Source organism: Triplophysa dalaica, chromosome 11 (assembly GCF_015846415.1).
Source record: "Triplophysa dalaica isolate WHDGS20190420 chromosome 11, ASM1584641v1, whole genome shotgun sequence".
In the NCBI taxonomy this organism is placed as follows: domain Eukaryota; kingdom Metazoa; phylum Chordata; class Actinopteri; order Cypriniformes; family Nemacheilidae; genus Triplophysa; species Triplophysa dalaica.
The window spans coordinates 7,728,773-7,746,705 of record NC_079552.1 but is presented as its reverse complement, the minus strand read 5'-3'; the positions used below and the strand labels follow the sequence as shown (position 1 = coordinate 7,746,705).

At 38.0% G+C, this 17,933-nt stretch overlaps 1 protein-coding gene across 2 annotated transcripts; it reads left to right on the top strand.

Annotated features, from left to right (window-relative positions):
- The first annotated feature begins 10,822 nt into the window (after positions 1 to 10,822).
- Positions 10,823 to 16,945, top strand: osr1 (odd-skipped related transcription factor 1). Of its 2 annotated transcripts, none has more exons than XM_056760930.1 (3): positions 10,823 to 11,061; positions 14,642 to 15,351; positions 16,047 to 16,945. In XM_056760930.1, exons 2-3 carry the CDS (start codon positions 14,690 to 14,692, stop codon positions 16,177 to 16,179), a joined length of 795 nt encoding a protein of 264 aa, XP_056616908.1. In that variant the 5' UTR covers positions 10,823 to 11,061; positions 14,642 to 14,689; the 3' UTR covers positions 16,180 to 16,945. The 2 variants fall into 2 exon arrangements, with proteins under 2 accessions (XP_056616908.1, XP_056616907.1); XM_056760929.1 differs by having other exon boundaries at positions 14,639 to 15,351; positions 16,047 to 16,942.
- Positions 16,946 to 17,933: the final 988 nt, after the last annotated feature.

Here is a 17,933-nt window from a genome sequence, read left to right as displayed (position 1 = left end):
TTACTTTGCTTTCAATTATTTTCCCTCCCATATTTCAGCCCCAGGCATGTAAAGTAAACACCACGAGAGAGAGAGAGAGAGAGAGAGGCAGAGAAGGGGGTTTTCTTAAATCGACCCCGGTAGCTGAGAGCCTTAGTACAGTTGAGCTTGTAAGAGTTTATATGGCCGTACTGCACACTGTCACTTTTATGAGTGTCTGTAGTCCATGAATTCTGCTCTAATGTAAACCCATAAACTCCCAGAACTTATGCAGAAGTGAACAGGGAAAATAGCGCAGACAGAAAGAGTCTGTTCAGGAAATTTGCGCTTATTGAGTTTTACATCTGAGGAAAAAAAACACAACAACAACAAAAATAAATGATGTTTAGAAAGATGTTTGATCATCTGCTGTTTCTGATATTTAATTGTAAAAAGAGGAAACGTAGGGAAAGTAATCTGATCCCAGGTCAGGGCTCTTGGGCAGTAGCCCCCAGTGGACATTCCCACCGTAAAGCTGTTCAAACTTCCACACAATTGCACAATAATCATCCCTCAAATATTCACTAATCTTTCTTAGATTAACCACAAAGCGGTTCTTCTTTCTTTCCTTCCCGTGTCCCTCTTTCTAGTCACACCAGAAGGAATGTCTGAAACCCGTCTACGGCTTTATAAATTCACTCCTCACACATTTGGACATGAAACTTAAAACCAGTACAGTCGCCTTCAGGAAAGGACGTCTTACGCGATTCAACGGCTCTACAATTATAGAGGGAGGAAAAAAGGCTTTATGTGAAAGAATATCCATGGACAGTAAAATTCCCGGCTGCTTAAGTCTAAAGTCCTTGTGATCATGAAAGCAGGCAAACAGATTAGAAAATGGAAGAAGTATTCACATATGTAATCATGGTGAGTTTATTTTTAGATAGTCATATTTAATAGAGGATTTCTATTTAATGCATTCTATTAAATGGCCTAGGGAACAGTTGATTAAAAGTTGATAATTGATAAAATCGCATTATAAATGGCTTAAAGGGAAAGTTCACCCACAAATGAAAATTCTGTCATTACTTACTCACCTTTGAGTTGTTCCAAATCTACATAAATACATTTTTTTAGAGAAAGATATTTGGAAAAATGCTTGCGACCAAACAGTTATTGACCATTGACTTACAATGACGATGGTAGTCAAAAGGGCTTTCCAACATTCTTCAAAATATCTTCTTTTGTGCTCAACAGAACTAAGAAATGTATAAAGCAGTTGTGATGGTTACAAGCATTCTTCAAAATATCTTTCTCTTTGTTCATCAGAACAGAATTTTCATTTTTGGATGAGCTGTTCCTTTAAGTGTTTGAATACTTTTATGGCAACTGTATATGTGTGTCTATATGCTGTTACTTTAGAACATCAGTAGGCAAATTATATTAGGATCAAATGGTAAACAGGTTTGTAACACTAACTAGAACTATAGAAACGAAAAAGTCCTATGATGTAATAAACTGAAATAAAAGATCACAGCCACAACTGACGGTGCTATACATACTGACAAGTTTCCCCACACCCCCCTGCCCACATTCTCTCTAATTCCAAACATATTCAACTCCACTGTGTCATTACTCACTGTTTCTGAGTTTAAAGTTAAATGCCACTTCCTTCAGATAACTGATACTGATCTCTTAGTGCACATGGGACCTGTTTACACTGGCACAGCTGATGGATCCTGTGCAGCCCATGCACCTGCACATACACTCTGAGAAAAAACTCTCATGCACAACATTAAAGCTTTGTTGCACATTGAGAGAAAGCGTGTCTAAGGTGTGTGTGCTGCCTGACATCAATCTGGCTACTGACTGAGCCCCTACAGATGGGACTGATTACTAAGCACACTCTCCACAGGTAGAACACACGCTACATCAAACACAGCAGACTGTACAGGCATACATATGTACTGTACGCACTACATCACACTAAAGGACACACATATTATATGCTCTTCACCAGACTTTAAAGCATACCAGCACACACATGTTGATTTTCATTGTACTTTCTCTTTTAAAAAAGAAAAACGCAGTTTTCTTTTAGATGTAGAGTTTGGCTTTGAGTTAGAGTTTTATTGTATCTATAATCAGGTTTATTTGACAATTATATTTATGATATGCGAATGTGATATGCGAAAATATTTATTTGAGTTATCGTTTAGCGTTTTACTGGTTTCGTATGCATCAAACCACACCAAGCTCCTTGTTTCTCATCTGGTAACTGGGCACATGATTTACAAGCATTGCTATTGCCAGCAGTGTAATCATTTATCATTTTCTACATGCATGCCAAGTTCTGCGGACAAACACACACCATCAGGCCTTTGCTGATCTGAGTTTACGTACTCTTTGGGGGGGGGGTAGCGTAGTGGTAAAGAATCTATACTGGTAACTCACAAGCTAATTTACGTCATTTAAGATAGTCGCAGGGCAGAAGTGCATTTTCAGATTTTAACTGAAGATTAAAAGGGCTCATGAATTTTAATAAGAGGGGGAACCACAATGGTAAGCTATTTACAATAAACGATGCAATATTTCAAGAATATATACGAATTGTTATTTTTTAGTTCACTGCGACTTTAAACTAAGTTAAAAATATGTGTAATTTGTCCAAAATAAGGTATTTGCTTATACTTGTAAACAGGTTTCACGTCAGTAGCATAGCGGCTTTCTTAAAACACTGTTTCAGTAACATGTTTTCGAACAGAGGAAATGTTAGGAATGCTCTGACCTAGCATCTGACTTCATTCCACTGTGATGAATTCCAAACCATGCAGGTGCTGCTCGACCGGTTTCTGCAAGAGCGATGTATATGTAGAATTTAAAATTCCAAAACCTAAGATTTCCACTCATACACAAATATCCAAATAAATTACCAAGAAGTGAACATCTACATGACATAATTCAAAAGATATATTTAAAGTCATAAAAAAAATTTCAAGAGCTCCGTCTTTTCTAAATATTATCCCTCAGGATTTTTGTGTTTATTGCTAAACTGTCCAGTTTAAAAGAACTAAAGAAAACAGAAAGAGCGAACGATTGAAAGGAGAAATGGAAAGTGTGCCGTGAGAACTCTGCGTTCCTGTCATGTATTGAGAGGAAGACTGTTTGGGGCTTGGTCTTATTCTGTATGAACCACCTATTAAGACCCATTTTTACACACCTAATTGTTCCTGCCTGACGTCTGTTGAAAGTAAAATGATTTGTGAGGTCATGTTTGTCTTAAACAATATAAAACTTTTGATAGACGAAGACCTTATTTTGAATAAACGATTACTACATGTTTTGTCTCTTTCTTTAATTTGTCTTAATGCCACTTTCTTTACTTGCTCTGTTTTTCCAAACCTCTATGCATATGTAATGCATTTTATAACTTATAGTCTGTTTATATAGAAAGTGGCCTAATTAGATGTATGGAGTAGCTGATTTGAATAGAATAGAGGGCCCTTTCAGAAACCTTTCTCTGTAATGTTTTCCTTAACATAGTGTTTCTGATTTACTGATAGCTAAATTAAATCCTATTTGCTTTGAATCCCCCCACCAACACGCAAATGTGTGTTTCTAATGAGGCCTCATGATATCATGCAATTTCCCATTGTAGCCGCACTCTAGAGAAACGCTTTTCGTCATTTCACAAGTAAGGACCTTGGAACAACTAATGCAAAACACCAATTTAATAAAACATCATTTAAAACGACGGATCTCAGGTTACTTTGAAACCCTGCCAAGGTGACAAACTAGGAAAGGAAGGAAAAGAGACTGTGGAAATGTCTTAATAAAACGTATGTTCTGCGTTTAACAGTCCCCTGTGCTTGTAGGTCATTTTGCTAAATAAAACCAAAGAGGAAGAGAGAATTTTCAATAGTGCATAAGAGAATTCTCACATTTCGTAAGCTCACAGACATGCTATTCTGAGTGGTGCAAGTCAAACAAATCTGTGACAAATCTATTCAGTGAGCTCTGAACATGTATTCCAAATGTCTGTTAATCCCACCAGCCTACAACATGACATGTGAATGAACAAGCGAGAGGGCAGTTGTCAAACTCTCCGCAACAAATTTATTTAGCACTTGTCCTCTAACATTTTCAACATGGTTTCACAATAAGATTGCGCAAGACCGTTCTTGAGAACTTGTAAAAACGAGGATGGCTAAAGCAGAACTTGATAAAGGACTGTAAAATAAATTCTACTCACTCCTAGTAATTTAATTCAGACAGACGCTTTAAATAATTGCGAAAAATACCCATTTTACAGCCCATGGATTGTAAACCTCATCTAAAATCGCCATGCTGGATTATGAAATCTTCATCCAGAAAAAGTTAACATGTTTACAGTTTTTAGGTTTTACTGCAGTGCTCGAATTGAACAAAGTCTTATAAGTCCCCCTCATAAGACTTTTTTTGGTGGGGATTAGTCTCGCAATATACAATTTATACAAAATACACAATATATTTGATAATGATATGCATAACTATATACTATTTATTAAAAACAGACTTACAGAAAAGAACAGGCTTCTTTCACTGTCCTGCTCTTAGCGGTCTTTAGGCGTGGGGCGGGGCATTTCAAATTGAAAGAGACATGACAACTAGCCCATAAACAAACTTATAATATAATAATATATATAATAATTATTTCACAAAAATGACCATATCCTTTGCATGCATTTAATCACATTTGTCATTATAGTTTCTACTTAAATACAAATATCCCTGAAAGTCTATTTATTACTTCTTATGGGGATCCCTAATTCCTAATACGTTCTACCGTATTTAAAATTAAATTTAACTATTTTCTCAGTTTCCCATTTCTCTTTGCTTAAGTCTCCCCAACCGGAAACTGACTTTGGTTCTTACCGTGAAACGTGAAAGTAACGCTTTCAAATAGTCCATTAACCCCTTAAATGTGGTTACAACTAACCCTAGATAATGGAACTTGAATCATTTTGTTAACTGTTGTTTGTGTGCTGTTAATATTTCGAATCAACTCCGTGTTGGTAAAAAGACATGAAACAGCTATCAATGGTCTCACCCAGAGGAGGGATTTTAGAGCCAATATCATAATATCAGAGCAAAAATAACATTAGGTGGAGAAACAATTTTGTTGAAATGTAACAGCCAAACCTCATAGTTATATCAAATGTGCTGAGAGACTACTTGGTCTCTTCAGATCTTGCTCTGTGTTTACAGTGCTATGAGGCACCATAGTTAACAATGCATGCCGAAATGTACGGCACTGCAAAAATGGCCCTGAGAGGTTCCAACTGGACATTTATAATGTCCAAGAACAAACAGTATAAATATTTTGTACGGACTTTAAAAACGTAGTCATTCAGGTTAGTTTTCAAATGTTTCACTTTTGGCTAAAGATAATGTTAGCGCTTTGAAGTTGTAACATCTGGAAAAAATCAATTCCTCAAACTGTTCTTTGACAATGCATGTAGGAGTAATTTTAATTATGCAAATTTGATTAACCTTACCTCTCGTTGTCGTTCATTTTTAGAAAGAAATTGTTCAACTTTCAACTGCAGCCGTCAGCTCCCTTCCATTATTTCTGTGAACTTTGCCGACAGAGGGTCCGTCGGCAGGTCTTCAATCATCTGCAGATAAAAAGGAACCGATTGCCACCTATAAACCCAAACTCAACTGGATTTGAAGACTCTGGGGTGGGTGGACTGGATTTGTTAAATTTTCCCAAGCAAAGCTGAATTGCTCATCATCTCCCTAATGGTCTTAAATAAAATGTGTACACATATAACAGGCTTTCTAAAGTGAAAGATACTAGACACATTAACACAGACAGATTGCCAGTTTCAGATAAATAGAGAGTTAAATTGAGGATAAATTAGGGAGTCTCAAAATTGACAAATCAGAGATCACAATTCTCTTGCAGCTCTGAGGGTGGGCAAAACAAAAGTGGTAAAATGTTTTTGACCTTCACACACACACATAGCCCTAACATCCTAAACCCATATTTATGAGTGTGCGTGAACTGTTTTGATAATCCTGACTCTTTCATCTGGCATTTACGTACTCTGGATCAGAAAACAAACAGAGTACAGTGTAAATAGAGAGACTACTGGAGTCTGGTTGACAGTTATCACCTCTGAACTCATTCCCAAACTGCGCAACCCAGAGGAGATTTTTATAGCTCAGAGGTAGCTCAGGAGATTAGATTGAGTTCCTAGATTTGTTTATTTAGGTATCAACTTGGTCTCAAATGTTTCCTCTAAAACGTCTTATGAGAAATAGAAATAGATACACAATGGTTATATAAATACATTAAGAGTATTAAGCTATACAAATAAAGAACTATTGTTTAAGTTCATCTTCAATAATATTGATTTGGCAAACCTGTTTTGAGTATAGAGATCTCTTCTGAAACTCTAGGAGACATATGTGAGATTTCTGTATGCTTGTATCAGGAGAAACATCTGAGACAAAGGCTGATGCAGATGTTTACATTTGCTTTCAATTTATCTTACTGCTGGGATAATAAAGATATCACACCTGAGATTCTTTTGGAAAGTCTATGCATCTTTTTGTCACAAATATGTCACAAATTTGTCACAGATATTCGCCATCATGGGCGAATATCAACTGTGTGGCTGCATGTATGCTAAAGGTATTTGCAGGGGTGTTTTGTTAAACCGTCAGCTTTTTAATTTATGAAAATGTCGCTTCATTCCTTCCCTCGCATTTGCTTAAAATCTGATAACAATGTTATTTTACATCTTTATTGAAATGTTTTGCATTCAACCATTCTCGTTCTCTGGCACAGAACATTCCCTCAGCTCGCACAGAGCCTGACCCGTGATGACATTTCTGCTCAGCCGTGATAAAAACTTTTATCGCTGACCCTACAGAGGTCAGAAGAGTGACTGAGGGTGTTGCATATCTGTCTTTCGAGTTCTCTCCCTCAGTTTCTCTCTTGTTTTTCCTCATTTTACCTCTCTCTCTCCTTTCACTTTGGACAGGAGAGAAAAGGACCTCAGCCCAAGAGAGTTTGTTTTCATGAAGTCCTGCGGATATTTTTGTAAAAGGTCAGATGCTTCAAATGATGTTTTTTCTGTTCTTTACATAGTCAGTAATGATGAAGCATAGAGCGAGAGGGAGAGAGCAAGATACTGGAGCAAACATGAAACAATTTTGTTATTGAACTGCCGGCCGGCAGAAAAGCTTTTGGCTTTACTATGTGCATTTTGGTCATGACATTTTGACAAATATCTAAATGTAGAAATAACAGAAGGCCACTACGTTAAGCCATTTATTTTTCAGACGAACTGTGTTTGCCAGCAGCGCATCAGCCCTAACAGCTTGTGAACAAAGATTTTAGACCCGAATATTCAGTTTAGTGGTTTGAATTCCAAATTATCAAACAGAAACTTAAAGTGGTGCAAATGTGGTTTTATAGTCATTATTTCCTGTTTATTGTATATACATGTACTGAATATTCCTTAAATAATTACATGTAGCTATTTATAAGAAAAAAGAAATTTTATTTATTATGTTTTTGCACATTTTGCCACAAGAGGAGTCTTATAGATTACATGTAATGTAAGGGTATATCAGAAAAAATAATATTTAACACGTCCTGAGGAATTTCAATTTTTAAAACAAGTCTCTCTGGAAAAAGACTAAAGATATTATATAACATAATCAAATTAAAATAGTCCATGACTTTATTCATGCTTAATCGATGTTCTAATGTTGGCTTTGACTCAGAGGTAGGAAACTCAATAGGGCAGGATTAGGATAAGAGCTCCGGGCTCATAAATTGAACACAGACTGTATGTTTGTAATTATTCAAAAAAAACTTTGCAAATGCAGATTGAGTTAAAACAGACCAAAAGTAAAGCCTTCAGTTCACACCCTTTTCAGGAAACTTGTCTTATGCATTTTCAAAGAATCGTAACTTCACACAATTCCTAGAAAACACAAACATTACCCGAGATCTGAACACTGATACAAAATGACTGACATGCACGTTTATGGCGTTCTTGAGCATGACAGGCTAAATCTGAATCTGTGTGTCTTTCTGTAAAAATACATAATCATTTCTTCCATAAATGCCATGCGGCATGTCACCATTGAGAGGGCTGACAAAAGATGATCCTTCCTAAGTCTAAATACAGCCTTTTGCCCGTAAAGCATTAGAAGCGCCTCTGAGCTTTTTCAATTATCTCAATCACCTACAAAGCCATCTGAGCTAAAAACACAGCGGTTTCACGTAACCATGAGAGGTCGAGAGAAGCTACACCTCTGTTCTTCATTAGCTATTAAAAGCCTGTTGTTTTTGTAGAAGGAATAAGTGACCTAAAGGGGCTTCGTTATGGCTTTGCGGTTTCAGTTTGAACGTAAAGCCGTGCTGGATTACCTCCCGGAGAAGCACCAAGCCCCATTCCATCCAGCTGACTCACAACCCAGCCCTATACATCTCTCTCCTTCTCTTATATATGAACAGCTGTGATTGCATTTATCATAGGGGAAATATATAATGCATTGCATGGGTCTGATTTCTGCATGCCAGTGATAGCAGAAAATGTGTTTCTTATAAATTAAACAGGAAATGACTAAGAATCAAAGTTTATATCTTTCTAAAATAATTGTGATGATTTTATTTTGACTGTCACAGAGAGCATGTGGTCTTAGAGACAGTGTATAATGTAAATCTCTCTGTATTAGTCTGTATTTTACAATCTCTTTTATAATGCGAGCATGCATCAGGGGACCACAGAGTGTGATAGACACAGGCAGGGCCTGTATTTAGACAGCCGTCAGTAGTTCAGACCTTGAGAGCAGCTCTCTCACTTCACTGACTTTGAAATGTTAAACTTTCAGTGGCTGAAGTGTTTAGATTAGCAAAAGTGATGTAAATAGCCGTGATGAAATATGTAAGTGAGCTGTAAACAGTTCTTTTTATCTTTAGTCAGCCATGTGTGCGTGTGTGTTTGTGTGCGCGTGTTAACACCGAGCGAATTGTGTGTTAGAGCCGTGCTTCAAACATGAACACCCTGCGCAAGCACAGAGTCTGTTCTTTACAGTTTGTTTTCTTTTTCCCTCCAAAAATGTAAATGATGTCTCACTGCTGTTTTTTATTATATGCAGTGGAAGAGTGGGCGCACGGCTTCTGTGGCAGGGTTTGCTGATTAATTTCCTGGGGTCAGGGCTATTGCGCCGCACTCAGTGATGCAACATGGACTCACAGACAGCCAGAATTTTCTCATAAAGTCAACAGAGCAAATTCAGCCGGGATAAACTGCATTGGCCTTTTCACTCAACACTTCACGTATCTCTGTGCAACTCTTCCTGAGCCAAGGGACAAAAGTTGATTTCAGTTGTTTACATGCTAGTTTTATTGATTGTTTTATACTTGTATGTAGTTAGGCTTTTCGTACACATCATAAACAGTATGAGTCAATCATCACAGGTGCTCAGTTAGCTCTACTTTGTCCTGCTTAGAGTTCTGCTTAGTTTTGGTCTTACTCTGATCAGATTTGAATCACCCGAAGTGTTAGAGTTTTATCTGAATTATTAAGAACAAAGAAACAAAAGTTTGCTAAAACGTTTTTTTTCTGAGCGCCTACACCGTAATTGGATTGTAAATGTACGCAGTCTCTCCACAAGGGGGCGCGTACTGAGCGCTTAACGGATGCGCAAAGCGTCCTTCAGATCAGGGAACGCGTCTCTATGCTGCTCGCACAAAGGACCTGCTACCAGCATATCGGAGGAATAAATGCGGAGTGACAACAGCACACATTCTCACAGTCAACAAATCAGTATATACATATCTGGAATTTTATTTATTGAGTAAAATATAGTATTCTTGTTTGTTAATGTTTTAGATAAATCCACTAACACAAAAACAATAGAAAAACATACTGAAAATGTTACATGCTTTGAACAAAATAAAAAATAAAAACACATATTCGAATTAAACTCCTTTTTATGTGCACATCCAGAAGATTGCCTCGATTTTTTTCACTTTCACAGTTTACACTAACGAAGGTGTGTTTGACCCTTGGAGGAAAAGTTTATATCAATAATTTCCACTGCACTTCACTTAGTATCAAAGAGAAGTACCCTTCTCACATTTACCTTTTCTATGTAACGAAAATGAAGCTCGGGCACTTAATCTGTCTTCACTGGGTGGGGGTGACAAACTGACTAATGGTTTTGGGACGTTTAAAATCAGTCTCTCATTTCTTTCTCACAGAATGCCGAAGTTAAAAGTGACAGCTGTATATTTACCTTAATTAATACAAAGCGACGCTTGATTTGTTGCTGGCCCCTACCTCGAACAGAAGCTTTTTTAAAACAAGATTTCTTGACTCTATTTTATAATTTCATGTTAGCGTTAATGTTCTGTTTTGTTTCTTGTGCAAAAAAGTTAAGCTCTTGTTTGTGTTTTTATTTTAATGTTATTTTAAGTGTTATTATTAGTAGGCTATAGTACAATTTTGTGCTGTTCAGTTTTTGAATATATAAATTCATAAACATTACATTTACCAAACATTACTTTTAATATGCCTTCTAATTTTTCATTCATTTCAGTCGTATTCCCATTGAACCTTGTAATTGGTCGAACTTTTTAACTTTATTGCCAGGATAAAAATACAGTAAACTTGGTTCTTATATTAAGTTTATGTTTTAGTGCTGGTTTGGTCCTCTGGTGTTGAGCGCTGCTGTACCAGTGGAGGAAACTTCACTTCAGTGTATTGGGGGTTTGGCTGTATGACGTCGCGGGTTGGGTTACAATAAAGAGGCGGTTTGACTTTGGGACCACAAGACAGAGCAAGAGTAAGAAAGAGAGAGTTTGTACCCCGAGTAACCAAATCCTCACAGCGCACAACCGCTGGAGCACAGCTGTGCGAACTTCGAGGGTTTCCCCGTGTCTCTGCTGCGAGAACATGCTGAGGAAGACGAACATTTCTCCGATACGTCTAAAACTTTTGCAGTGACTTAAAACTTTTGGCTGCAGCCGCTGTGAGGAGACTTAAGTGACTCTAAATCATTCTGTGGATCGTCCTCTTTCAACAAGAACTGGTAAATACATTCTCATACTTTTAACAAGCATTTACTTTTGTTAGTTACAAGAAATTTTGACAATGGTTTCCTGCAGTAGGCGTAGAGAAGAAATTTGGCGAATGTTCAATACACTTTGCGCGAGAAATTTCCTGTAAGTGTAATGAATACAACTTGAGAACACTAAAATTGTTGAAAGCATACTTTTATCAGTTATCAACCTAAATGTCATGAAATTACCTAAGTTATTTGTTGCGTAAAAGAAGTAGCTGCAGTGTAAGACATTTTAAGCTTCAATGGGGTTCTGTTTGGTCGGTGATCAACAGGTGGGATGCTTCAAGACGAGCGCGCCTTCAAAACTTATTTGATAATATTTAGTTTTTAACGAATTTTCAAATATTCGTTTGCAGAAATAAATTGTTTTTCCTGCGTAGGTTTCCTCGTAGAAGAATATTCACAGATTCATATGACTGAGAAATCCTGATTCTTCAGGGAAACCTTTAACACCTCTCTAAATATCTATGCTGGTCTAACCATATAAAGTTTATTGTTATAAAATTTGCTCAAATACGCATTTGTAAACTACAGAGTTTCGATTTTTTTACAAGCATGTAACTCTAAAACATGAGTGACTTTGTGTGGTCGGTGGTCTCAAGTCGTGTATGCCTTGAATTAACGCACACATCCAGTGATGCTCGGAGTGTAGAAATCAGCAGTTATTCGTTAATATAGTGTTTAATTTAACCACTCTTCGTAGAAATAATGTAGTCAGCAGAACGTCTAATAATACAAATATTTACTTTCTTTTAATTATTTGTAAAAATAAAAATATATATATTTACCTTGGCTATTTAACAAAAAGAAAGCGAACTATGTTTTTCGTAACGTAGGTAGGTACGTATTTATTTCTAATATTATGCAAATATATTTCAAGAATTTCTAAATGATTGTGTTTATTTTGGACTGGATTTTTTAATTTCACATTGAAAATGCCACAGTATTTCTAACGTTAATTTAAATCTACCCAATGACTTTAACTAGTCATGATATGAATAAACAAATGTAAATGTGTTACAAAAGTTTAAGTGTAGCCTAGTTAGTTAACTATTTGTTTTGTCAAAAAAAAACACGTAACCTATTGGATGCCCCTATGCCGATGTGATGCAAAAAGTGCTTCTGTTCAGAAAAAAATACGCACAATTTGAGAGTTTTGTTATATTTCTAGATAGAAAACGAATTTCGATATTACCCTGAACATAGTTTTAAGATAAGGAAATTAAAATAATATAAGTATATTCATATTTGGCCTTACATATTTCAGTTTTACCATCTTAATACCTGTATCTGTCAAGATGCATCAGTCTAAATCTGACATATATGATATATATTGTGGCTATTGTTATACAATATAATATACAATATTCTAAATAAAGATTGTAGTTATTGTGCTGTTAGTAGGCCTTTCCATCACACAGCTACAGTCGGTAGGCCTTCTCCACAATACTTAAATATATTTGTATATTTAGTAAACTGTTTGTCCACGGTGTTTAATGAATGGTTTGTTTCCTTCTCTCCAGGGTTAAGTGATCACATCCTTTCGGGGGGCTGTGCGGATAAAAAGAAAACATACACTTACTTGATAATCGTTGCACAATTGACCAAAGGCCCGTCGTTAACGCAAAGATCCCGAGACCATGATTAATTCCTGTAATACACGTCGAGATTTCTCTGTGATCTCCATAAACGCGATAGGCGCACATTCACACCTACCAAAAGCGCGTCTAAAAGATAAAACACTGATAACCTCCTTGCGCTCAATAAGCTACTGATGAAAGCTTTTAGTGCAATCACAGTTATGTATAATGAAGTTATTGATAGACGATCCTTTACCAGAGACCACAATCAAAATATATGTGTGCCATAAAAATACAGGCCTTTTATTTTAGGACGGTTGGTTGCAGACGCATGTGTGAGTTTTACACTGGGGTGCAAAGAAGTTTGTTTTTTACAAACATTCAACAAAATTGACTCAATATTCACTCAAATATCGTACTGATTTTGAGGCGGTTATACTTTCTATTCTAAAATCATCACTGCACTAAAAAAGACACAGAAGTTGTGACTGGATGGGTGGGGGTGGAACAGAGCTCAGCAAATTGTGGTGTGATTTTTGAGACCCTTTCATCACCTTGTCTGAGATAGACGTCTCAGGCCCCACAACGCTGATTCTTCCTGGCGTGGGGGGCAAAATCTGGTGTGATTTATCCTACTTATCCAGACATGGTGCGCAAATCCGGCTAATTAGCTAAGAGTGTCCCAAGCATTTGTGGAATCCCACGATACTGCAAATGGGCTTTGTCAGGTATACCAAAATGTGCTTTATTTAGTAACATCTTTTTTTTTACCATCGAAAGCTATTTTTTACCGGCTAGACCCTTTCACTTCACATAGTGTATGAATGGTTAATTTCCCTAATGATGATGGTGTCTGTTGTATATCCCACTCGCGTTAGATTTAACGGTTAAGCGGATAGTTCAGGTGACACATTTCCCCTCTGTCGCTCATTTTAAAGGTATGTGGACTTCAAAGGGTTAAGAGTTAGAATCTGTTCTCGGCAGCGAGTCCTGATCTCCTCTAATGACCCCCGTAAGTAAAAGTCAATTACTTCTGCGCCATGATCAGAGCGTCCAAATCCCCGGGGAGCTTTGAGCTTCACAAAGACTAATTAGAGCTATTTCACTCTTTATTTACCGCATCCTGAGCATTCAAGACCGAAATACACACCTTAATCGACACCAGTTATACACGTTTCTTTAACTAAAAAGATTTCTTCCTTTCTTTCGAAACACGATCCATTCCACTGTTTAAATTTCGTACAAATCGTGCAGCTCCTTCCTGACCCCTCCATCATGACCTGAAATCCTTATGGTAGCGCTTTGTTTTCACAGTAATCTAACACACAACACAGCCTTGCGTTTCACGTGGTACTTATAAAACTGGAAGAAAAAAATCTTCCAGACGGAATGAGTAACATTGTAAACACACCAAGCCTGTTTGAGTGTATGTGTACGTGCGCGCGTGCGCGCGTATAGTTCATGATGAGACAAAGAGCAGTTATTGTGCTTTGTGTCTGTTCTCATCGAACCTGATTAAACAGTCGAGGCAGGTATGTCACCTGCTGTCTTTCTCTCGTCTTCCTGGCCATGGGCATATTTTCGGCATGCAGAAGACGCCTACGCCGAAAGCATACACGAGCGCACGCAAACACACGCATAATCACACTTACTCACCTGGCAGCTTGCGTACATTTTGGAGTGTGCTCTTGCAATATATCAGACACGAGGTGCCTGGCTTGACAAGTACAGTTTGTGGCTTGACGTGTGTGTTGGCTTCCTTTTCTCTTTTGTGGTAGTAGCATGTGCAACTGCAGGTGTAGGATTTTAGTGACCCTGACACTTTGTGTTTACCATGTGAAAAAGTCTCAGGGTTCAGATGGAAGCAATAAACTTGAAGCAGTTTGGATTAAAACCGTGACGCAGTCTTGACAGTGATAGCTGATGTTTCCTCTCCGCTCATTACTCTGTTTCTTTCTCTCCAGTAGAAACTTCCTGCCATTCCTGGAATTCTCCACATCCTCAATCCGTCAGTCATGGGCAGTAAGACACTTCCAGCACCAGTGCCCCTTCATCCCTCTCTGCAGCTGGCAAACTATTCCTTCCTTCAAACCTCGAACGGGCTGCATCTGCCTGCCGACCACATGCCCAGCATCTACAGTTTCAGCGCCCTCCACGCTGTCCACCTGCACCAGTGGACTCTGGGCTACCCGCCTTTCACTCTGCCACGCTGTACCATCTCGAAGCTGCCCGGCCTGGTGGACGCCCGCTTTCCGCTACCCTCGATTCCTCTGTTCCCCCACCTCATGCAGCCCACCAAGCAGGATTCCCCCGGGCCAGGCTCCGGAGCATCTGCAAAGAACAAACCCCGTTTTGACTTTGCCAACCTGGCAGCGGCCGCCACGCAGGATGACGCCCTGAAGGCAGAAGATCTGAGCACTAACGGCGGCCACATGCGTTCACCCTCGTTAGGGTGCCTGCTGGATGTGGCCAAGCTCTCGTCGCCAGAAAGAAAGCCCAGCCGAGGACGACTGCCATCCAAGACGAAAAAGGAATTTGTGTGCAAGTTCTGCGGCCGCCACTTCACCAAGTCCTATAACTTGTTGATCCACGAGCGCACGCACACAGATGAGCGGCCTTACACTTGCGACATCTGTCATAAGGCCTTCAGAAGGCAAGACCACCTAAGAGACCACAGGTAAAGACACTGATCTGAGACCAGTCATTAAATTACACGCCTATTCATAAAGATTGCAGTAAATCATACTTATAGTAATAGAAACTCTGCCACACCCACAAAAATCCTCACTGCCTGTGCGATCATGACCTCACTATTCATTACCGCATCCGGTAATGCCCTCCCTTTGTTCCAGGTAGAGAAAAATAGGGAGTAAAAATATGCTTCGTGCATTTGTTATTGAAATAACAACTTTAATGTAAAGTCAAGGAATGAGGTTTGCTGTACAAAGCCTGAAGCACAAAAGATGTGCAGACAAACAATTCAGTTTTTATTTTCATAAACCACACCTGCTTTGGTGATTTATAGCATTTGGTATTCCAGTGCTATAAGAATGATTTAAAGCAGTTGAGACATGCTATAAAATCATCCCACAATTCTTTAGTAATGATACAATCTTGGCTCTTTTACGGAATAATAATTATCACAAGTTATACATCATGTTTGCGTTTTAATGTGTATTGCCCAAAGATTTGTTATGACAATGTTGCTAATTATTGCACTTGCTAGTTCACAGCACATTTTTGGCAGCGATACCGACACTCAGGATATTTAATCACAAAGAACATCTGTTGTGTACGTTGTAACAAAATGTTCATGTCCGTTAAAAAAACCACACCCATTCACACTCCTTTTTTCTCTTTTTTTATCAAAAGGTACATCCATTCCAAAGAGAAGCCGTTTAAATGCCAAGAGTGCGGAAAGGGTTTCTGTCAGTCCAGAACACTTGCTGTCCACAAAACATTACACATGCAGGTCAAAGAGCTTAAACCAGCCAAGATAAAGTGAGACCAGCTGCCTCCGTCGATGGGGACATTAAAACTAAACCTAGTAGTGACACCAGCCAAAGACATTGTCATTCCAAAGCCACAGAGACTTGATGACTGAGGCTCTTTCTGCACATGGCATAACACCAAAGATGGATTAGACCTGACCGAAGATCATCTTGAAGAGCAATAACTCTACAGCCTACAGCCATGATGCCTTAATGTTTGACTGATACAACAGAATGGAGATCCCGGATGAGAAGTCACGGACACAGCAGAAGCTACAGCACGGATTTAAGCATGTCAGATTGATTTATGTTTAGCAAAAAACCAGGTGAAATCCGGAAGAAACAACACCAAAGAGAACAGCTACAGTGAGATGTGATCTTAATCTGCTCTGCTCCGTTCTGAATGAACTATTTTTGTAAACAGTGATTTTTAACAGATATTCTTGATGTTGTGTTAATGAAGGCAAACTCTTCAGAACCTATGCAGTTAATGGGAGCCTGGAAGGCTCCACATTTAAAAATTCAAAGACTTCTTTAAACTATGTAATTCCTCCTTTTGTACAGATTCCCTTTTGTATTGTAACTAATATTTGGCACTTTAATCTGATTATTGATTATTTACATATATCACTGGATTCCTTAAACTTATTTTTGAAAATAAATAGTCGTTTCCTTATCAAAAGCTTGTTTTTGGTAGTCAATGCAGACTCTAACCTAAATACAAATACACAACCCCCCCCCCACAAAGTTACACAAATAAAATCTTATAGAGGAATAGAGCCTTAGCTCTAATTTAATATGAAACAATAATCATGGATAAACACTCTGCTTCACAATTGACTGAAATGATCAATAAATAATCATTGGAAGACAGGGATTGACTCATATTTGCCTCAGGAACAGACATCTGCCACAGCCTTCATTAGCATTCTGACGAACGACCCAATTGCCTCATCCGAGTTCTAAATCACTTTAAATGTGTGTATTCGGTGTCATCGGAGGGTACAAAAGTAGACATATTAATAGAGATGAGTGTAAACAACCACACCTGCAAACACAATTCACAAATTAAAGTGTTTAAAGAGATCAAAAGAATTCCAGACAAAGGATCCCTAAACAAGGTAGCATGTTTAAGCTCCAGAATTATCACTTGAATACAACAGGCAGGCTTTAAGGAGCATTGCTAAAAAAAGTTCATCAGAGGCTGTTTCTTACATGCCCAAATGAATTGGTTAATTTCCAAAATAAAGTTTCTCAAGACCTACTTGAACCCACACACACGAGGAGAGTGCCAAACGCTTCCACAACATCTGTGTCGCAGCTCTTATTCTACAACCAGAGCATGTCTCCTGGGTTTGTTTGCAGAAATTCTAAAGTGTGTGTTTGTGTGTATGGCATGTGTGTGGGTTTGTGTATGATGTGAGTTTCCGTGCACTGTCATGATTACTTTAGTTCTGACATCATTTGCCTTGGCTGAAGTAGGCAGAAGTTTCTGAATTTCTCCCGGAGTCGTTTTACTGTATCTTGAGATGTAATGCGGTGTTAAGAAGCGATTCTCAGAAAGAAATAAAAACAATTCCATTTCCATACTGTATATATCACATGATTTAATTATTATGTTTTTTAAATAAAATATTAATAATTACTAATAAAGTTAAGTGTAAGGAAAGTATACCACACATTAGATCTTTTCTAACTGTGAATTTCTCACAAGTATCATAAAAAAAGTTTGCCTATATGTGAGGGAAAACTGTCTGTGTATTATAGG